At 54.4% G+C, this 22493-nt stretch overlaps 2 protein-coding genes and 1 gene segment (V, D, J or C); 2 read left to right on the forward strand and 1 right to left on the reverse strand.

The window, feature by feature from the left end:
* Positions 1-1337: 1337 nt before the first annotated feature.
* On the forward strand, positions 1338-2407 carry LOC142092077 (feather keratin Cos2-3-like). Its single transcript, XM_075171814.1, has 2 exons — positions 1338-1730; positions 2101-2407. The coding sequence occupies exons 1-2, from the start codon at positions 1579-1581 to the stop codon at positions 2405-2407; spliced, it is 459 nt and encodes a 152-aa protein (XP_075027915.1). The 5' UTR covers positions 1338-1578.
* Positions 2408-16193: 13786 nt separating this feature from the next.
* Positions 16194-17385, reverse strand: LOC142091777 (T cell receptor alpha variable 4-like; the record flags this gene model as incomplete). The annotated part of the segment is given in 2 exon segments: positions 16194-16489; positions 17334-17385. Coding segments are annotated over 2 exon segments (348 nt in total), but the record flags the coding sequence as incomplete, so codon positions are not given.
* Positions 17386-21297: 3912 nt separating this feature from the next.
* On the forward strand, positions 21298-22022 carry LOC142091778 (olfactory receptor 6F1-like). Its single transcript, XM_075171136.1, has one exon. The coding sequence runs from the start codon at positions 21366-21368 to the stop codon at positions 22020-22022; it is 657 nt and encodes a 218-aa protein (XP_075027237.1). The 5' UTR covers positions 21298-21365.
* Positions 22023-22493: the final 471 nt, after the last annotated feature.

Here is a 22493-nt window from a genome sequence, read left to right on the forward strand (position 1 = left end):
AGCTGGACCTGGGCCCAGGCAGACAGACCTTCAGGAGGGGAGATGTGCTAAAGAACTTTCCACAATGTGCACAGCCCTTGTTGGAAAGAGGGTCTCTTCTGGACACCCCTGTGGAAGAGCAGCAGGCTTTGGGAGGTGCGGTCTCGAATCCAATGCCCCTTCCCTCCCAGGGGCAGTTGCTGGGCACTCAGACCGAGATTCCAAGGCAGGGCATGAAGGTCCTTGTAGGTGGAAGACCAAAGCAGTCATCATTTTGTTGGCTTTCCCCGTGCAAGCCACAGGCTCTGTCCTTCCACTCAGAGCACTGCGATATCAAGCTCCGTGGTCCTTTCATTCAGTACCTGCTTGATCCAGGGTCTCACCTCTGCCTGACACAGCACCAGGCCGATGATCTACACAAGAACATTTGGCATTGGCTTGGACACGAGGCAGGTGTGTGTCCCACCGCAACACTGCGTTGGAAGCAGATCCGCTCAGGGATGGCCAGCACATGGTCAGCAGGATTCCTCAGCCTTTCTCCTTGCCCATAAAGCAAAGCCCATCCTTCTGAACTCTCTATCGCTGGAGAGAGCAGCTGTGTCCTGGCCTGGAGAGGCAGGGGGGGGGGACTGCCAGCCATGCTGGGGCACTCTCAATATTGTTACACAGCAGCGGAGTGTGAGCTCTGCAGGGGCAGGAAAAGGAGGGCTCAGGAGGCAGGAGCTGCATTTCAGGGCCTCTCCCTGGACAGATCTCTAGCAGGCTGGTGCCATCACCTTTCAGCTGCACTCAGGCTCCTCCTGACCCTGGGAACCTGCTGCTCTGTGGTGCTCATGGAGAGAGCAGTGGAGAGGGTCCTCAGTATGAGCAGCACATTCCCTCGTGATGTGGGCACACAAGGACACACACACGCTCATGCACATCGGTGTAGAGTCATGCACAAGTTTGTGCTCCCATGTGCATTCACACAATCCCAGCTGCACACAGAAGCACACAAGACAAGAACACACGGAGGAACACATCCAACCGTGGCCTCTGCCAAGGAACCCTGTGGACAACTGAGGCAGGGCTGGGGCATTCTGGGGAAGAACAAGGTCCCAGGCATGCCCATGGCGTTTTTTGTGTGCTCACAGACTGCACAGAGAGGGGATGAGTCAAAACCAGCCAGAATTGTTTCCTGCGGGCAGTGTTAGACAGGATGGGGTCAAAACCTAGGAGCACAATGCACACCTGGGGAGGCAACAACAAGTGACCATGGGGGTGAGCTGAGGAGGGAGGAAGAGACAAGGACATGGCACGTCCTCATGCGTGGGAGCCCATGGTGTGCAGCTGAGGATTGCTGGAGCTTCTTCCTGAGAACAGCACTTCAAACAGCCCCACCAGAGTGACCCAGGCTGATGTCACTTCTCTGCTCTGGACACGTCCACCACGTGAGCTGAGTCTTCTGCCTGCACTGCTGCATTCCTGCCCTCGAAATCCTGGGGCCTTTCATCTCAACACTCAGGAGAAGCCTTCATTGGGGAATGGGCACGGCACAAACCTGGAAATGAAAAGGCAGCAGTGTTGGAAACCAAAGCACAGCCCATATCATTGGCTGCGATGGTTTGCATTCAAGATGAGCTGGTCAGAGAATTGTTACCTCTGCAAAGGGCCTCTGGTCCTGCGGCGATGAAGGGCAGGTATAAAAGCCAGTCCAGGTCCCTGCTCTCTCATCCCCTTCTCTTGCCTCCTTCTGCTTGGAAACCAGGTGAGTCTGGAGCCCCTTCTCCTCCTCTTCCAAAGTGAGATCTCTCCTCAATGGACATCTCAGCTGATATTGCTCTGTCCTGTCTTGGGGTTTGGATCTTCTTCTCATGAGAGAGGGAAGCAGGAAAAGGTCTGCTTAGAGAGAGGCTGGGATGTGTCTGAGGGGGCTTTTGGTTTACAAATTAGGAGAGAGCCTCCCTGGGCCAGGCTGCTCTTTGTAGGGTGATAAAGACCATGTCGCTGCTGGCATAGTTTCCAGCTCTATACTCAGTAGTGGCCTTGGCTCCTTTGTGATAACCACGCTGCTCCTCACCCACCCTTGTGCTCTGCTTCCTCCCTGTCCTCTCTCCCAGGCGCACCTCCGGACCCTTAAAGAATGTCCTGCTACGACCAGTGCCTGCCGTGCCGGCCCTGTGGCCCGACCCCGCTGGCCAACAGCTGCAATGAGCCCTGTGTCAGGCAGTGCCAGAACTCCACCGTTGTGATCCAGCCCTCCCCCGTGGTGGTGACCCTGCCCGGCCCCATCCTCAGCTCCTTCCCGCAGAACACCGTTGTGGGATCCTCCACCTCTGCTGCTGTTGGCAGCATCCTCAGCTGTGATGGAGTGCCCATCACCTCTGGGTGCTGTGACCTCTCTGGCATTTCCAGCCGCTACTGTGGCAGAAGGTGCCTCCCCTGCTGAAGATGCTGGGAAGCCCCAGGGAGACACCTTGAGGATCTAGAACATGGTGCTGGGCAGAGGATTGATCTTCTGGATTTGTTTTCAGCATATCTGACCGACCTTGCCTTCCTCTCCCTTTTCTTTGTTTGCTTTGGATCCCATTGGCTACAAGGTGCCACCAAGGCCAGCCTGGTGGGGTCCATCTGGCTCCTCTCTCCCCATGGGGCAGGCAGTTGGACATCATGCAGGTACATCTCCATGGCCAAGGACCGCAGACTCTTGGGATGCTCCCTCCCTTGGGACCACTGCCTCCAGGGCTCCCTGCACTGCTGATGTCACTTGGAGTGACTTTGTTTCCCTCTTTTGACTCATTAAAGTTCTGCTGCATTCAAGCCTGGCCTCCACGTAGTCCTTCCCTCTGCGGACACTCCCCAAGCTGCCAAAGGAGAAGGGTGTTGCTCTGGGGTGGAAGGGGATGAGGGCACAACACGACCCTTCTCCAATCACAGAGGAATGGGAGGTTGGGACCCCCTGCAGTGTCTCCTCTTTTGGGCACCATCCCTTGGAGCTGAGGAAGTCATCCCTGGCTGCTCTGCTGCCAGGCACCATCAGGCCTTGCCTTGCTGTGTCTCTGCCCACAAATGCCCAGAGCGGCGGGAGGTTCTGAGGGGTCAGCAGCCCCATGAGCTCTTGAGGAAGGGCGTTCCTCTTGTTATGGCCAGAGCTGTGCTGGGGTGGTGGGGGCTGGGTAAGGGGCTCCAGAAAATGGTTTGCTTTGTAGAATGGCAAGAGCGCTAAATCAGGGAAGAGCCCCCTTGGGATGGCCCATAGCTGTTACTCCACCTTCCTCTCCTCTCCACTACCCAATCTAGTGGTCATGGCCAGCAGGCATAGCCAGCAGTAGCAGAGCGTGCAGGAGAACGTGAAGATCAGCAGGGACGAAGGAACTGGGTGCTCTTCCCAAGGGAGCTGCAGCTGGGCTCAGAGCTCTTGACTGCTTCATTGGTCCCCCCGAGAATTTGTGCTCAGGAATCGGCTGGCACTCGGGGGGGAGAGGTGTCTTTTACGTGTAAATCCCATCCCTTTTGATCAGTGGAAATGTCTCTGGGCAGCCACTATGGTCTCGTATCTTATTTCCTGCCATGAAAATCCAGATGTCTTGACAAAAGTGTACAAGTGGAAGAACGGAGAACCCCATACCAATGTCCTCCACCCAGAGGGAATTATGGCTAATGACACATGTCTCAGAACGACTGAAGGCCAAAACTTCATAAAGGCCTTTCCTTTGCATATCTGAATTCTTTTTTCCCAAATCATGCTATTAATAACCATCGTCTGCAGCAGCACAGTTGGACTTCCTAACCCCACCACAGTAAACCATGGAATAAGCAGAAGGTCCTTCTTAATGATGATAGCATCTGCAATTATCCTTGTTGTAGACGGAGGGATGGCATTTCTTCTGACAGAGGAGTGAGCCCTTTTGCCAAAGCACTGCCAAAGTGCTGCTACGGGCTCTTGGCATGATCCCTGGTTTGCCTGCCTGACAAAACTGATCTTGGAAAGGTAGGAAAAGGGCATAGGATCCATGCGGGTTTTAGAACTCAAACTAAGGGCGTTGTTGCCAGAGGTTCTTTTTTTTTTATGGTGATTTAAACCATGGACTGAGAGCGCTGCGGCTGTTCTTTACACCACTCTTACTCCCCTGCTGAACCCCTTGATTTACACCCTAAGAAAGAAGCATGCTGGTATTTGTTCACGTGGAATGAACTTCTGGCCTGGTTGTAGTGTTTGGCAGTAGAAATGATGACTACATCTGTTTCCATTTGAAGAAAATGCTCTAAAAGCATGAGTGACCCAAATGGGGTAATCCTTCCATGGACGGGATCTGCACGGTGTGCGGTGCCCTGGCGAGGGGGCAACACATTGTACTGTGCTGTGGGAGTGACTGAGCACTGGCATAGGTTGCCCAGGGAGGTTGCCAAGTCTCCTTCCTTAGAGATACTCAAAAACCACCTAGACGGACTGGTGGGCAACTGGCCCTAGATGGTCCTGCTTGAGCAGGGGCGTTGGACCAGATGACCTCCAGTGGTCCCCTCCAACCTTGAACGTTCTGTCATTCTCTCGGTCTGTGAGAGCAGCTGATGTAGAGTAGCTCAGGGTTCCCAGCATCTGAAGGGATGGAACGTTATCTATGCTCTCCTCTCTTTCTTTCTAGACTTAGCGCTTATAAATGGCATTTTAAGGATTGCTTTGTAGAGGCTGAGTGCCTTTCTTACTGGTATAATTTCTGGTGTCCCAGCCTCCGTGTTTGCAGCCTGTGGGCAGTCTGGCTTGTCCCAGGCAAACCACCGCACTGCTGTGTGAATACATCAGAGGGGCACCGTTCCCTTTACGGAGCTGGGGCTGGTCCCATACCCCCACATCTCTCTTAGGGAGATTGCTTAGGACAGTTGGGTGCATCTAAGGCTGGAGGAGTTTTTTCAGTTGTAATGTGGGGATTCTTTCTGGCTGCAGCAATATGGATGTCCTCGAGGTTTTACGTTATCCCTGACCTACAGACTTGGGACGTGGAGAGGTTCAATGTCTGGAAATGCCATGGTAGCTTCAACTCTGCTGTGGTTTCTCTCTTTTCTAGTGAGAAAACAGCTGACTGAACCAGTGTCAAGCTCTTGAGCTCACTACAGCGGATGGTGTGTGATTCATTGCCTTAACTGTGGGGTCTGAAGGACTTGCCTAGAGTTATGCTGAGATGCTGAGAGCGGGCATTGAGCGTGCTGGTTCTCAGTGGGGGGTGTGTACGTTCATGCTCACATACATGTTCCTCTGGCTGTGCTCATGTGTGCATTCATACATAGGCATGTCTGTATGTGTGCGCGCGCGTGTGCCTGAGGTAATGCACATGCAAGCGTGAGTGTGCACAAATGTTGCACGTGTGTGTTTGGTCACGTCTGTTCATGAATGTGTATGTTTTATCACATGCATGTGACTTCATGCAGGTGAGCATGGATGGGTGTGACATTGGTCAGCATATATGAAAGTGTGTGGGCATACGCGTCTGCAGATGTGTGCTTTTATCTGTGTGCATCTCTGTACATGAGCGTGCATGAAATCTGTTTGCAAATACATGCGTGCTAGGACTATGCATACGTGTAAGCATGAGTGCTTGAATATCTGTGCATCCATGTTGGTATGGGGGGGTGGCGGTGCCTGTGTCTGCCCATGGGCTCCTTTGGGAACGTGTGTGCACACCTCTTTATGAGTGCACACGTATGAGTTACTCTTTGGGTGTGTGCAAGCTCGGGTGTGTGGTTGTGCCCAGGTGTGTGAGACCGTGTGTGCACACATATCTGTGTGCGTGCCTGTGAGTGCGCATACCTCTGCGTGTGTCTAGGGGTGCATGTGTGTGCACCCATGAGGGCATGGCAAAGGTCTTGCTAAAGTCAAGGTACACCACAGCCAGTGCCCTCCCCTTCCCCACAGTGCCAGTCCCCTCCTCACAGAAAGCAATGAGGCTGGTGAGGCATGATTTGCCCTCGGTAAACCCAGGTGAGCTGCTCCCAACCCCCTTCTTGCCTTTCATGAGTCAAGCAATGGCTTCTGAGATTACTTGCTCCATCTTCCTTCCAGGGAGTGAGTAGGGACTGTCCAGTCAGCTCCTTGAACACCCTTGGATGCATCTCAAGTGGTCCCAACTGATAGTAAGAGCTCGTTAATTGTTTCTTCTTCTACCGTGGGTGCTGCTTCATTCCTGTAGAGGAAGGCACAGGGATGTCGTAGGCCTGAGGAGAAGCCATACCAGTAAAAACTGAGGAGAAACAGGTATCGAGTACGTCAGCCTTTTCCCAATCATTTGTCACCAGGTCTTCTTCCTCACCGAGCAATGAGACCCCATCTCATCACATCTTAGCCCTCCGTTTGCTGCCCATAGGCTCGGAGACACCTTTCCTGGTTCCCTTCACCTCCCTTGCTGGTTTCCACTCCAGCTTTGCTTTTTCCTCCACATTGCAGAGGACCATGCCTGTGCTCTGAGGAGGCTCTCCTTGAAGGTTACCCAGCTCTCCTGGGACCCCCTGTGCTGCAGGGCAGTTTCCCATGGCATCCTGCCAAGCAGGTAGGTCCCTGAAGAGACTGAGATGTGCTCTTCTGAAGTCGGGGGCAGTAATCCTCCTGTCTGTCTTGGTCAGTCCTCCGAGGATCTCAAGGCCCACAGTCTCATGGTCACCGCAGGCAAGGCTGCCCTTGAACTTCACATCATCCCACCGTTCTTCCTCATTTGTGAGTAGCAGGTCTAACCGAGCCTCTCTCCTAGTCCATTCATGGATTGCCTGCATTAGAAATTTGTCTTCCCTGTGCCCCAGCCATGTCCTGGTTTGCTTGTGCCCAGCCAGTTTGCTCCTGCAGCAGACACTGGGGTGGCAAAAGTCACCCATGGGTACCAGGGCCTGTGACTGTGGGGCTTTCCCCAGCCGCCTGAAGAAGGCTTCACCTGCCTTCTCTTCTGGAGCAGGAGGTGTGTAGCAGAGAGAGAACCTCCCCTGCCAGTCTGTCCCCAAGGGTGGGCGCAGGGGACAGGGTCTGGGGCCCTGGCTAGCACAGGCGTTGGGAGGTCACTCATGTGACTCCGTGAAGCTTGGAGAGGGTCCGTCTGTAAAGCAGAGGCTGTGCTGGGTGTCCCCCACCCAGCAGAGTGAGGGACAGTGCCTGTCCCCGCGTGGGGAGTTTCTGCAGCAGCTGCTGCTCATGCAGGTGTTTCCCTTGAGGAGCCACCTCTGTGCCCAGGGATTAAAGGACAGAAGAACCCTTTAGGGGAGGAGAGCAGTGCTCCAGGCACAGTTTGGTCATTCCTGGCTGAGCAGACAAAGGACATGTGGTGCCGAACGTGCCCGTCCATTATACCGGAGGAGCAGGAGCAAGCAACCTGCTCCCACGGGAATGTTTAATGTCCCCAGAGATTCCTTGGAACGATGGTCCAGTGGGGTGGATGAGGCACCTGCTGATAGGAGGCTGAGGCTGGGGCTGTCTCCCAGAGAGCAGAGGGGAACGGGGGCCCATGGATGCCCCATGCTGGGAGCTGCCTGGGTCGAGCTTTTCATTGTCTGCGTTTGTTGTGTTTTATCATTGGCCACGCAGACAGGAGAAGGAGAAGGTACAGCAGCTCTTTACATCACCGCCATGGCTGAAGTTCAGGAGGGAAATAACACAATGGAACCAGTTTTCATGTATCCCTGTCTCGAGAGAAGACAAACCCAGTTGCTGTCGGGGAGGATGGATGTGCCTCCTCTTCTTAATAGTGGTCAAGATGAACAAATCTCTAATATAGAAATGCAAGGCTCAATGTGTGCAGCTTGTACTTTACCAGAGAGCTGAGCTTTCCCTGCATGTTTACATCACTGACAATAAGAAGACTGCGGCTTCATGTGGTGTGTTATGGGAACATAAACTGCATAAACTGGTGTCTGGAATGGACAGGAAACATTACATCATGGATAGCAGAGTCTCCTCAAGCCTGAGGAGATCAAAACACCACATAGAATCCATTTGGGGAGGGAGGAAGCTTCCTGAGCACAGCCTCATTGCCCATCCCCAGCCTCAGCATCTGCAGTGAAGGGGAAATTCAAATTGTAACTGCTCAGCAATGGTGATTGGTGACCAAGGAATGATCTGTCATGGAGGGCAAGAAGGCCCAACTTCAGAAGGAGTTAAAGGGGCTGGAAGCAGGGATGCCCGAGACAGAAGGACTCCCTGTAAGGGAGTGCAGTTTCCCTTGGTGCTGAGATAAGGAATGGCCCCAGCATTGTCCTGCAGCCCTCCTGGAATGGAGAGCTCAGGAGCCACCTTGGGGCAGGAGAGCTGGGTTGAGGGATGGACCCATGGCTGGGCTAAGGCGCCCCATGCAACCGGTCGCGGGATTGGTGCTGATGCAAGTGTATATAAGGGATGTGCCTGTGATGCATCTCTGCAGACCCCTTGAAGAACCACTTATGGCGGTAGGACTCTGCCCAATGCATTGTTCATTAACTTCTTTTTGTAATTATTTAAGCACAAACGTGTGTTTATTTCACCTCAAGGGGTAACACAAAAATCCCCCTACAGCAGCCTGCTGCAGATCTGGCTTGTCCCAGACACACAGTCCCTTGCTGCTGTGGGAGCTCATCACCACAACACTGCTCCCTGTGTAGGAGCTGCAGATGATCATCGAGCCCTCTAACTCCCCTGAGGAGACTGCAGGGAGCCCGGGGGGTTGTAAGGCTTCATTTGTATGTTGGTCTCTTTGCTTATTGGTTAGGAACATGGAGAGCGCCTGGGCCTTTGGCATTGGGGCTGTTCTGTGTGGTTTGCTCTGCCCCTCAGGCACAAACATCGCACTGGGACGGGCTGAACATCTGGAGATAACTGATGGCTTGACTCAAGTCCAGTTTGAGCCTTTACTTATTCAAGAGAGCAAACAAGCCCACAAATCTCTGTCAAAATGCCCTCTAGGGGCCTCTGGGTGGGGCTGGTCAGTGCTTGATGGACCTAATTAGTCCTGGGCTTGCAGGAATTTACTAACACTGAGCCTGAGGGGCTGAGAGCAAGCCCCTGGCATCCTGGTTCCCAGTAGGCTCTGTCCTACAGTCATGGTCACCATCTCCAGAGCCACTGACACCGGCCCCTTTCAGAAAGAGGGTCTTGTCCTGCAGATCCCTGGGTGCAGAAGGGAAGCAGCGCTGCCAGGGGACACCTCAGGGCCCCTTCCCCCAAGCTCAGCCTTGCCCAGACACATCCCTTCCCTCCCCTGGGTTGTTGCACAGCCAAGGAAGCTCCCTGCCCCAGGGTGTCTTGCACAGCACAGAGGTACAAGGCACTGTCAGAGACCTCGACTTCCTCCAGCCGCAGGAGGCTGTATTTCCCCGTGGTGTTCAGCAGCGTGGTGAGACGGCCATTGCGCTTGGGGCCAGCTGCTGCATGGTGTGAGATACGCTGTGGGGCTTGGCCTTTCCTCTGCTGGTACCAGAGCAAACCTTGAAAGTTATAGGTCTGGTAGGTGCAGGTGGTTTGGAAGGTGTCTCTCTGCTTCACCGTGAGTTGTCCTTCTTGCTGGGTGACGGTGGTCTGCCCCATGGTGCCTGGAAGAAAGCAAGGCTCAGCAGCTCTGCAGGGAAAGGCTCCAGGAAGCAAACCAGGAGTGGATGCAAAGCCCTGGTGGAGAAGGTTCCCTGTCCCTTGCCCTGCAGGAAAATCCTGAGGCCTGGGGACAGCCAGGGGAGAGTGGTTCTGGGCAGGAGCTCGGAGCTCTCAGCCCAGCGTGGACCCTGAGGAGAGCTGTGCTGTGTCCCTGCTCCTGCTCCTACTGCCCAGAGGACCAGGGAACAGCCTGTCATGCCTGACCTTTGTGTGCTGGGACCAGCAGCCCTCCAGCAGGCTGAGGGGCCCATGGAGTTCCTTCCCCATCCCTGTCATCTCCAAGGGCTCCTGGGTGCCTGAATACATACAAAGCTGAGCTGAACGGTAGAAAGAGGAAGCCCTGGCTGTGTTGATAACAAGCAGAAAACTGGAGGCCATGACAGACATATGCCAGCCAGGAGGCAGACTGGGGCACCCTATTAATGTCAATGGGATGAAGGCTTTAAAGTCCCGGTAGCAGCATTGACAGGATCTGGTAATTTGTGTTTGGAAAGGGAAAAATGTGGGAGTGCAGCGACAGCTGAGATCTCCTGTAGTGACAGCAGGAGGATCAGAAGAGAGAGGCAGAGGGAAATGGATTGAAAGGGAAAGAAAAGCAGGAGAAGGGGTCTGAGGTCTCTCTCCTCTTCTCTCCTCTCTCCTTTCCAACAGCAAAGGCGTCTTGAGAGAACCGGTGCAAACCCACAAATGTGAGGTGACATTTCCCAGCGTTTTCCTGTAATTCAGGAGTAGTTCCCCACGTGGTCCTGATAAGGCTGGCGAGGGTTTCCTGGGGGGAAGATGAAGTCTGCATTGATGAAAAGCCAGGACTTACCCAGCCGTTGCCCCAGGAAGGCAGCGAGGACGAGATATCCGAGGGGCATGCCGAGACCAACCTGCCTGTTTGCTGAGCGAGAGAGAGTCAGAAAACGAGAGAACAGAGCTGCCGGAAACGACTCTGTGGGGGAGCAACGGAAGAAGCGGGGAAGAGAAAGGATCTGTTCTTGCTGTGCCTGAAATGCTCCTTCTGGGTTTCCCCCTCCTCCAGCAGCACCACCTGTGGCTCCCCCAGCCAACGGCAACTGCACATTTCCACAGTGGGGGCCCTGGGGGTCTGGGGGCAACAGTCGTGGGAAGGGGCTGTTCCCGGTCAGCTCGCAGTGGAGTCCTCACCTCCCAGCTAGAATCGCCTGCTCTTCTGCACACCCACTGCCGGGCCATTTGGGAGGTCAGGGCTTTCTTCCCCACTGGGGGTTCACATCTTCCCCTGGGGTCCTCAGCTCTCTGGGGACGTTGTTATTTCTTCTGGGAACAGAAGTCTCTTCTGTTTCTCTCACGACTCCCCTTTCTTTCCTCAGCTGCCTGGGAACAACGCCCCTGCCCCAAATCCCCCAAAACAGGAGATGAACCCTGCTGTGCAGCAGCCCAGGGTCTCTGGCTGTGTCCTGTTCTGGTGCGAGAGAGGAACCTGGCTCCAGCACTGCTGTTAGATGCCACCAACCCAGGATGACAAGGAGAACCTACTCCTACTCTGGGGAAAGGGTGAGGGGTCGGCAGGGAACAGGATGAGGGATCAGGGGGTCACCCCCTACTCCCAGGGAGCCCATGGGGCACCCATTGGAGTGCTGCACTGCGAGGGGTGGGGATAGGGCAGCCCCGCACCCAGAGCTGAAAGGGTGATCCCGTGCCCCAGTCGTGGCAGAGATAACAAACTGTTCATTATCGTTAAGTTAACCTGACCTGAGCAGGCACGGAGCTGGGCTGTGCTGAGCTGTATATATCACTTGGCAAACTGGGCAACGTTCCACAAACACGTCCTTGTCTTGACCTAGGAGTGAAGCACCGTGCTTTCATACAAATGTCCTTTTGCTCAACAGCAGAAATCAGGAGTGGTTTATTTCCAAGAAAATCCCATGAAAACTTCAAAGACGACAATGCCAGTGAATCTCAGCATGGGCAGGATTTGCACTATGTGCTCAACCCCAGCTTATGCTCCATAACTCAGGGTTCCCAGCATCTGAAAGGGCATAACGTCATGCATGCTATCCCCCTTGACCTTCTGGTGTTACCTCCAATTAATGGCATTTTAATCAACTCTCTGTGGAGCTGGATTCCCAACCTTACTGGGATCTATCTACACACATGCTCCACCCTCATTGTTAAAAAAACCACAATTCCAAATTTCTAGTAGGAATTTCCCCTGTTCCAGATCCTGTCCATTGCCCTTTGCTCTATCTCTGTGCTCAGGCAGAGTTTGGCTTCATCTGGCCCTTCATCCTCAGTCAACTGTTAGAAGGATCAAAAAGCTCTTTCTTAAGCTTCTCTTTTGAAGGCTGAAGAAGGCCAGTTCTCTCAGACCCTCCTCATGCCTTGTGTTACAGAAACACAGAATTGGTAAATTTGGAAGGGACCTCTGGAGGTCAGGGGATCTAAACCCCACCTCAGGAAGGGTGACCTAGAGCTGGTTGCAAAGGACCGTGAGCAGATGGATTTTGAATACCTCCAAGGATGGAAACTCCATGTCCTGCTTTTGGCTGGGATAGAGGAAAATTTCTTCCTAGTGCTGTGTTTTGGATTTAGTATGAGAAGAATGTTGATAACACATGGCTCGTTTTAGTTATTGGTAAGTAGTGTTTCCAGGAGTGAAGGACTTTTCAGCTTCCCATGCTCTGCCAGGTGCACAAGAGCTGGGAGGGAGCATAGCCAGGACAGCTACCCCAACTGTCCAACGGGGTATTCCATACCATATGACGTCATGCTCAGTATATGAACTAGGAGGTGTGGTCCGGAAAGTACCAATCGCTGCCTGGGTATCGGTCAGTGGGTGGTGAGCAATTGCATTGTGCATCACTCATTTTGTATATTCTATCAGTATTATTATTATTATTATTATTATTATTATTATTATTATTATTATTATTATTATTATCGTTTCCTTTTCTGTTCTATTAAACTGTCTTTATCTCAATCCACGAATTTCACTTTTTTTTTTATTCTCTCCCCCATCCGACTGTGTGGGGAGGGAGTGAGCGAGCAGCTGTGTGGTGTTTGGCTGCCTGCCGGGTTAAACCACAACACTCCACAACCTGTGCGGGCATCCTGTGCCAGCGCTCCCTCACCCTCACAGTGAAAAAGTGTTTCCTGGTGTTCACACAGAGCCTCCTCTGTTTCAGTTTGTGCCAAATGCCTCTTGTCCTGTCACTGGACACCATAGAGAAGAGCCTGGAAAAATGAGAAACACACTGAGGTGCCTCCAGTCACCAGTCCTTTGACCTCTCACACAGACACGTGAGATGTGGTCCCTCCAGTTGGTGACAGCAAGAGGTATGAGCCCTGTGACATGTTCTTCTTTCTCCAGTTGCTGGCACCCAGACCTTGCTTACACCCCAGTCCCTCCAGCTGCTGGCACAGAGACCGACAGGTCCTGTGACCAGTGACCTCCTCTCCAGTTGCTGGCACTTAGACCTTGCTACAAACACCCTGGGCCATCCAGTTGCTGGCACCCAGGCCTACAATCCCCATGGCCATTGGTTGGTTGCCCAGTTACTGGCACCCACATCGCTCTTTCACACCAGTCTCCCCAGTTCCTGGCCCTCACACATGGGAAGTTGCACAGAAGGATGGTTAAGAAAGGGTTTAATAAGAAGGCAGGGGGACTGTGGTGATCAGGCGCAGGGCTCATCCCAACAAGGGCACTGACCAGCCCCTGCTGAGGTGCAGATACCTCCTTTTATCCTTCCTCCTCTCTATTGCCTCCCCTGGCTCCTCCCCAGTCTCCCCTCTCCCCCCCACCGTTGACCCTTCCCCTAAGCATGCCTTAACAAGTGTTGCCTAGTCCTGCAGGACCCCCCTCAGACATCCCAAATCCTCAGGTTCCTCTTGTCACCTCTTGTCACTTACAAAGCTCAGCCTGACCCACTTCAGAGCCACACCGATAGTTCCCTAATGGCCCATCAATTAGAGGCTGCAGAGCTCTGGTCTCCCTCCTTGTCTCCCTTATCACTTCCTCAGAGATTGGTGTCCCTGTGTGCTTTGTTTATCACTTTCCCTTTTACTTCTTCTTCCCTTGGAAAGGAAAAGGGACTTGGTCTGACAGCCTTAGTGAACCAGCAGCTCTCACCTCCCACATGCCCCGACAGTGGCCTCTGCTGAACTTGCTCAGGTGAGCGAGTTCCTCGGGACACTGAAGGGCTCCTGTCCCTAGAGAAAACTGGGTCTCTGGAGTCAAGGCTTTGGGAGGAAACCCCATGTTGAGCTCAGTCTTTGAAGTGTCTCCCTGCAACACCTGCAGCAATGCTAGGCCATGGCATTCCCTTTCCAGGAAGCCCGAGATGTTACAAACATGAAGGAAAAGGGAAAGACTGGCCAAAAGTCCAACCAGTTTCAGATAAAAAAAGCACTCAGGTCACATAAAATGTCATTCTGGAATGAGTTATTTTACGTCCCCATATTCCAACATATTTACTCTTTGCTCTCCCAGATGTCCTGTGTTTCTTGCAAGATCCTGAACCCACCCTCACAGATGTTTGTGTACAGCTCAGCATGAAGACAGACCTGAGTTCCACCTCCAGATGGGATCCAAATGTCATCATTCTTACCCCATCCAGGTGGGAATGGGGCTTCTCATCCACCTTCGTGTGCATGAGATGTGTGCAGAGAGGGACAAACTGGATCCCAGAACGGCAGCCACCAGCATCTTTCTGTTGGGCAGAGAACCCAGAGGGACTCAGGGACACAGGGACACTCCCCCAGCCAAGCACTGGTGAGTCCCCAGAGCCAGAGGAGAGACCTGAAAAGCAGGGGGACAGCTCAAGAGGTTGGACATGGAATCTTGTCCTGTGCCTGGCTGATGGGTCTTGCTCACACGTTGAGGCTTTCACTGATCCCCAGATGCAGGGCTAGGAAGACATTTTCCCTCTTTGGGCTTCTTTGGCTAGGAGGTTAAACCGCAGGAGCAGTCAGGTCTCCTACCAAGAGCCCCCTTCTCCAACAGTGGTCATTGGGGCATGCGGAGGGAAGAGTAAGATCTGGACAAGCAGCTGGGATACTTCTCCTGAATACTCACTGCTTGTCCCACTCAGTTTCAGGGCTCGGGGGTGTTCCTGAGTCTGCTGTGGCAATGCACCCCCGTGGCAAGGAAGGCCAACAGCGTGCTGGGCTGCAGTAGGAAGAGCATTGCCAGCAGGACAAGGGACCTGATCCTTCCTCTCTACTCAGCGCTGGTGAGGCCACCTCTGGAGTGGTCCAGTTCTGGGCTCCCCAGTACAAGAAAGATTTTGGAGCGAGCCCAGCGAAATGGTGCAGGGACTGGAGCATCTTTCCTATGAGGACATGCTGAGAGGTCTGCAGTGTTCAGCCTGGGGAAGAGAAGGCCCATGGGGGATCTTGGAGGTGTGTGTAAATAGCTGGTGGGAGGGAATGAAGAAGAGATTCTTCTGCGTCAGGCGCCCTGGGGACTCCACACCTCTGCCACTCTGCTCTGTAGGGTGAGAAATTAGAGTTGTTGAAGTGCTCAGGCCAAGGAAAGACCCCAAACTGTGACCCTCACTGTGTTCCAGGTTTGCAAGGGCCAAGGGGAGGTTGTTCAGCAGTGGGAGGTTCATGTTTGGGCAGCCAGGCCACAGCTGGGCTTTTCTCAGCCCTCCAAGTCAGAAGGTGCTGGAGCATCCTCTCAGGCAGACATACCCTGGTGTAGAAGCGCTGCCTCTCAGCTCCAGGTCTCATGGCCAAAGGGGCCTGGGGCACCTGAAAGTTCCCGTAGGAGCCTGAAGGAAGAGATCAAGCAGTCTGCTGGCAGGCAATAGGAGGCTGCAGGCAGTTTTCCTGCTTTTTGCTCCTCCCGGAGATCACAGCCAGCCCAGCCAGCCCCCAGCCAGGGAGGAGTGTCCATGGTGAACTTCTCCTGCCATCCAGTGCCCAGCCAGAGGCAGGGGCCTGCACCCACCTCTCTCGGAGATGGAGACAGGCCCCTTCGCAGCCCCGATGGGCTCCTTGTCCCTCGCCAGTGTCTGAGAGGAGGAAGAACCAAAGGCACCTAGATCCAGGTGTCTGACGCCCTGTGCCCACAGGGGTTTCTCTCCCTTCTCCCCAGACCACAGATGAGGCCCTTCAAGGGAAATGTCTCTGGGAACAGCACTGCTGTCAACGTCCCACCCAGAGACAGACACACGGCTGCTCGTTGGCAGGAGGACGTCCAGCACAACCCTCTTTACCGCAGTCTTCTCACTGACCCTCAGGGTAGTGTGACCGACCCCTTGTCTGGGGATGACGCCTGCCAGAACGGTGAGGAGATCATCGCATAAACTGGGGGTGTTTCTGCCCACAGGGGGATCAGACTCCTTACGGGTGGAGTGAAAAAGTGTTTTGGGGTTGTGCAAGACATGGGGTGTTCAGGGGAAGGAGCAGAGACAGGGACAGGGAAGGACCGAGGCTGCGGGGCGCGGGGACTGCGGGGCTCGGCGGGGCCGGTGCCGGGGCCGGTGCCGGTGGGGCGGGGGAACCGCCCCGGGGCGGGGCCGGGCGGGGCGGGGCGGCCCCGGCGGGCGGAGCGGCAGCGCCCCCTGGCGGGCCCGCCCGGGGCTGTCCCCCCGCCCCCGACACACACGCCCGGCCCCGTCCGCGGCGGTTCGTGCCCGGCCGCGGCCGCAGCCCCGGCTCCTCTCCCCGTGTCTCCCACGGCGCAGTAATACACCGCCGCGTCCCCGCGCCGGGGCCGGGCGAGCCACAGGGCGCTGGACCGGCGGTCTGCCGCCACCGACAGCCGCCCCGGCGGCTCCTGCACCTCCTTGGACCCTTTGAGACCGAGCGCCAGGAACGCGGGGCCTCGGCCCGGGAGCTGACGGTACCAGTAGATGTAGTCGGTGATCTGTATGTTGGGGTGTGAGCAGTTGATGGCGATGCCGGTGCCCTCGGTGGTCTCTGCCGACGGCTCCTGCTGCACCTGGGCTCTGCCCGCAGCCACTGCCGAGAAAGGAGAAGGAAAGGCCAAAGATCACCAAAGATCGCCCAGCTCTGATGGCTCTTTTCCCAGAGAAACTGTCAGGAAGAGCGGCAGTGAGACAGAGCCAGACTGGAGCGGATGGGGACATGTGCCCATCAACAGGGACGGAGAGTGATCCTGGTGTGGGTGTGTGGAGCAAGGGGAGAAGTCTGGGGGGGAATTTGGAATTGGTGCATGCAGAGATAGAGTGAAAGTCAGGTGCACGGATGGATGGGTGGCGAGAGGGAGAGGAATCAGGGGAGTTGAGTGTGTTACAGTGAAGGAAGGAGGGCTGAATTCAGAAGAAGAAGAAATGCTGAATGCACAGGGGGATGAGAGGATGTATAGAATAACGGCATGGTGCAGGAAAGCAAACGTGCTTACAGGTATGAAGGAAGCAGAGGGAGAGATGGGAGAGGGGTCTCAGAGTAGGAAGAAGGGTTAGGGATGGTAGATGCCTGGAGAGAGGAGTCAAAAAATGGGTGGATAAATGGATAAAGAGCAGACAGGGAGAGGGGTTGTTACAGTGAAGGCCAGAGGGCTATATTCAGGGCAGTAAGAACTGCGGAATGCACAGGGGAAGGAGAGGGGGCATGGAAAAGCAGGGATACGTGCAAGAAGGCTCGTACCGACAGAGATGATGGAAAAATAGGGAGACCAGGAAGAGGGGACTCGGCGGGTTTGGAAAGGGGGACGAGAGATGGCAGAGAGGCAGGGAGGGGGAAAGAGACGTCGAAGAAGGAGAGGGAAGAGCTGGCGCTGGGCTCCCGGGGGAGCAGCCCGGGCACAGCCCCGGCCCCATCCACCACCGCCAGCCCCGCGCACCCAGGAGCACCGCGGCCAGCCCCGCCAGCCCTGCGCCCCGGCACCGCCGCATCCCGCCGCTCCGCCGCCCGCGCCTCGCTGCCCCCCGCCAGCCCCGGCTCTCTGCTCCGGCCGCGGCGCCTCCTCTCCGCCGCCTCCTCTCCTCTCCGCCGCCGCCAGCTCCGCCCCGGGGCTGAGCCCTGCGCCGGCGCCGCTCGGGGTCTCGCCCGGGCTGGGAGGGCTCGGTGGCTCTGCAGGGGCACAAGTTGCTCTCCCGGGGAATGGGCTCTCCCCTCCTCCAGCAAGGACTCCCCAGCAAGAATAAGGCTGCACAGCGCCGGGGGCAGCCCGGGGCAGCAGCAGGGCCCTGCCCCAGCAGATGGAGCAGCTTCCCAGAGCTGTCTCCCAGCTCAGGGGCTGGAAACAGCAGCCACTGGTGTCCTGCGGGTGGGCGTGAGGAGGGTGAGAGCCTCCCTTCAGCTGCCCCTCTGCAGTCCCAGCACCATGCCTAAAAGTGGTGTTGAGGCAAAGGGGGTGTGAGGACACACGTGCCCATGGGTGTGCAGGGGTCAGGGAGGGCCGGGGTGGTGGGGACTCACAGACTCAGAATATAGGTGAGAAGGGATGTCCAGAGGTCATCTAGATCACCGCCCTGCTCAGAACAGATCCCATTAGATCAGGTTGCTCAAGCTCACATTCAGTCCATCCTCGAACACCTCTCAGGATGGAGATTGCGCAATGTCCCTGGGAAACATGTTCCTGGGAAACACGGGGGCTGGTCCCAGACCCTTGAGGAGATCATTAAGGTCAAATAGGAGCCTCTAACTCTGCAGGAATTATTTTTCTTTTCCTTGTAATATGGGAATTCTTTGGGGGGCTGTAGCAATGGGGATGTTCTCTAGTGTTTGTATTATCCTTCACACACAGACTTGAGACACGGAGAAGCTCAATGTCTGGAAAGGCCATGACAGCTTCGACTCTGCTGTGATTTCTGTCCGTCTTACAGTGACAAAACTGCTGACTGAACCACTGCCAAACCCTTCAGCTCATGAAAGCTGATGGGACTGGCCAGTGACTGATGCGTTGCCTTAACTGTAGGGTCTGAAGGGCTTGGCTAGAGTCATCTAGAGGGGCTGAGGGCTGGTGTCAGGATTCCTGGTTCTCAGTGGTGTGTGCATGATCGTGCTCACGTACATGTCCATCTGGCTGTGCTCATGTGTGCATTCGCACATACATGTGTGTGCCTGTGGTAATGCACATGCAAACATGGGTGTGCACAAATGTTCTATGTGTGTGTGTGTTTGGGCTATTGTGTCCATGAGTGTGTACGTGTTTTAGCCCACGCACGTGCCTTCATGCAGGAGAGCATGAATGTGTGTGGCTGGTCTGCATATATGTAATTGTGTGGGCATAGGTGCGTGTAGATGTGTGCTTTTGTGTGTGTGCCTCTGTGTGGAGGAGCATGCATGTAGATCTGTATGCAAATGCATGCGTGTAGGAGCATGCATATGTATAAGCACGTGTGTTTGAATATCTGTGCGTACATGCTGGTATGGGGCGTGGCTGTGCATGTTGGTATGCACATGGGCTCCTTTTGACCCGTGTGTGCACACACCTCTTTACAAGTGCACACGTATGAGTTGTTCTTTGGGTGCGTGTAAGCTCAAGCGTGTGGTTGTGCCCGTGTGTGAATTTGTGTGTGCACTGAAGGGGAAGTTCAAACTGTAACTGCTCAGCAGTGGCAATTGGTGACCAAGCAATGATCTGGCGCAGAGAACAAGAAGGCCGAAACGCAGAAGGGGTTAAAGTGGTGGCAGCAGGAATGCCAGAGCCAGAAGGATTCCCTGTGAGGGGGTGCAGTTTCCCTTGGTGATGAGATAGGAAACAGCTGCACATTGTCTTGTAGCAATCTGGAATGTGAATGCTCAGTGGCCACCTTTGGGCAGCAGAGCTGGTGCTGGAGGACAGACCCAAGGCCAGGCTGAAGTGCCCCATGCCAATGCTGACAGGATCGGTGCTGGTGCCAGTGCACATAAGGAATTGGCTCCTGACACATCTTTGCAGACTCTTTGCAGAACTGCTTATGGGGGTAGGACTCTGTCCAAGACATTGATCATTTGGTGTTTTTTTTTCTTCAAATCTAAGCAAAAGCGTGTATTTAATTTGCCTCAAAGGGTACCATAAAAATTCCCCAACAGCAAACATATCTGTGTGTGTGTGTGCCTGTGAGTGCGCATACCTCTGCGTGTGTCTAGGTGTGCATGTGTGTGCACCCATGAGGGCGTGGCAAAGGTCTTGCTAAAGTCAAGGTACACCACAGCCAGTGCCCTCCCCTTCCCCACAGTGCCAGTCCCCTCCTCACAGAAAGCAATGAGGTTGGTGAGGCATGATTTGCCCTCGGTAAACCCAGCTGAGCTGCTCCCAACCCCCTTCTTGCCTTTCATGAGTCAAGCAATGGCTTCTGAGATTATTTGCCCCATCTTCCTTCCAGGGACTGAGTAGGGACTGTCCAGTCAGCTCCTTGAACACCCTTGGATGGGGCCCATGTGGTCCCATGATCTTGTGTATGTCCAACTGATAGTAAGAGCTCGTTAATTGTTTCTGCTTCTGCTGTGGGTGCTGCTTCATTCTCATAGAGTCCGTGGGAAGGCTCAGGGATGTGGTAGGCCTGAGGAGAAGCCATACCAGTAAAAACCGAGGAGAAAGAGGCATTGAGTACGTCAGCCTTTTCCCGATCATTTGTCACCAGGTCCCCATCCTCACCGAACAATAAGTAAGCCCACACCTACTTAGCCTTCCAAGCACCCCCATCCATGGCTAAAGCCCATATCCATGTCCACGGTACTCAGGGACAGACAGAGAGCAGGGAAAGGGCTTTTGTGGGGGTGAAAGGGCTCCAGCGGGGCACGTTACTCTCACCAGCTGCATCTCGCCCTCACCCCAAGTGCAGATCAGTCTCCCCTCAACCACACTGAAGCCTTGGACACAGGACTTGCAGAAGATGACTCTGTCAAGTCCAACTCCTGTGCGGTGGCCCTGGACAGTGTACACAGCCTCCGTTTGGGTGCGAATCTTCTCAACTAACTCTAGATGCCAAGAGGTCGAGACTTGTGTGTGTGTGTGTGTGTTGTTTAAGCCAGCTGTCTAGTCTATCTTGAGTGTGAACAGAAGAAAAATAGATGCTGGTAGGCATGGATTGCCTGATCTGTACGAGACAGGGTGAACTGAGGTTTGACAGTGCCTATTTCTCTCCGCTGACGATCAACGGAGCAAAGATGAGCAGCTCACCTGCAGACACCTGCTCTGGAGGCAAGGGAGATCAATTTCCCCCAACTCATGTCTTGTCTGACTTTGCGCTTAGATCTTTACTTAGATCTTCACTTCAAGGAAGACTGAAGACTTAGGCCTTAGCTGCAGTGAGAGGCTCGGAAATGAGGTAGGTCAATCCCTTACCTTACTCTCTCTGTATTCCAGTGTCCAGAGTTGCCTTTAGTTATCTCCACCCTGGAGGTTTCAGGACCACATGAATATCCAGCACCAAATACTTGACGTTTCCAGTCTCTTGGGACGTGGCTGTTTCAGACGTCTCCCGCCTATCAGCAAGGGGCCACGCAAGAGAGCACAGAGCTCCTGACAAGGTTCAGACACCCCAGCTGCAGGCAGGAGGCAAACACCCAGCCTGACAGCCACTTCAGAGAATGGCACTGCTGTTCTTAGGTTGGCCGGTGTGAAGAGAGAGCATCACCCATCTCCAGCAAACCCATGAGATCCCCGGAGATCCAACTCCCTGTGGCACACAGCGGGGAACAGAAAACCGCCTCCTCAGTGCGGCCAGTTTGAGCTTCAGTGCGTTGATGAGGTGGGTGTGGGGATGTTTTTATGCTCACGATGCTGGTGACCCTCTGGTGTATACTCCCACTAGATGGAGCAAAGGATTTCCCTGACAATTTTAACTTAGGGCAGATGCTGTTCCCGCGTGCTCTGCACCAACTACTTTTTCAGGGATGATGGCTTTGTTTCACTACCAGTAGCATCTGAAGGACCAGCACAGGCATGCGAACTCTCACAGAGACTTTCCTGTCTTTGCAGATGAACCTCAACACTTGGGGGCACACTGCAAATGGGACAAGTGTGGAAGAATTCATCCCTCTTTGCTTCTCAGGCTTGTGGCATTCCCGGGTCTCCCCTGTGGTGGTATTTGCGCTGATGTACTCCCTGACAGCCATGGGCAATGCATCCATCATAGCCCTCGTGTGGATGAACAGCATCCTCCCTACCCCAATGTACTTTTTCCTCTGTAGTCTCGCCTTTCTGGAGATCTGGTACACTACGGGTGTTGTTCCCAAAGCCATAGGGGTCATGCTAGGGACTAGCCAGACCATCTCCTTCGGTGTCTGCATCCTCCAGTTGTTCTTTCTTCTCTCCCTCGGCTCCACTGAGTGTTTTCTCCTCTCTCCAACATGGCCTACCCATGGCTACCCAGCCACACGCTACTCCTTGGGATACAGCTCCCTCATGAACAGTGTCCTCTCTGCTCGGCTGGTGCTCAGCTCCTGGGAGCTGGGAGGCTTTCTGGCCACCTTGCTGCTGGCCTTTCTGACATCCAGGCTGACGTTCCCTGGGCCAGATGTCATCAATCATTTTCTCTGCGATAGAGGTTATTGTATCCAGTTTCTGAATGCACTTTTTAAATTAAAAATATGCAAATGACTATGCTTCCTGCTAGATATGTTAGGGCATTCCCACATCTAAACACCCCCATCAGTTTTTAACAGTCCTTGTTCCACCCATTTCGGGCTTTGTTGTGAAAACACCTTCATGTGATTGGTGTAGAGCTCTCCAGGTGAGATGATTGAGTCCGGACTGAACGTCTACTCCTCCCTTCTGGAAGCAGTGGTGCTTCTGGAGGCGATTCTCCGGCGTCCACCTGTCCTGGGCATTTGGCTCTTAGACCTGCAGCCAGGCCCAGGCACCAGTGCCCAAGGACAGGCTGATGCCCACCCTTGTCAGCCGTGCTCTCTTTCTCAGTGGCATTTGGGAAAATCCCTGGGACAGCCCACTGAGGCTGGAGAAAGAGCCTGAGCCTAGGTCTGTCCTCAGGTAGCCATCACTGCTTGTCATTCCTTGCTTTTGGGGGAGAATTGTGCCTGTGGAGTGTTGAAGCCCTCTGCAGCCCTGGAG

Source organism: Calonectris borealis, chromosome 22 (assembly GCF_964195595.1).
Source record: "Calonectris borealis chromosome 22, bCalBor7.hap1.2, whole genome shotgun sequence".
Classification (NCBI taxonomy): Eukaryota; Metazoa; Chordata; class Aves; order Procellariiformes; family Procellariidae; genus Calonectris; species Calonectris borealis.

What these genes read in the sequence shown, in the direction of transcription:
- LOC142091778 (XM_075171136.1), top strand. Translation starts at nt 21,366, where the DNA reads ATGCGAACTCTCACAGAGACTTTCCTGTCTTTGCAGATGAACCTCAAC.
- LOC142092077 (XM_075171814.1), top strand. Translation starts at nt 1,579, where the DNA reads ATGGTTTGCATTCAAGATGAGCTGGTCAGAGAATTGTTACCTCTGCAA. An exon ending in TCTGCTTGGAAACCAGGTGA is followed by an intron (nt 1,731 to 2,100) that starts GTCTGGAGCCCC and finishes GGACCCTTAAAG; the next exon opens with AATGTCCTGCTACGACCAGT.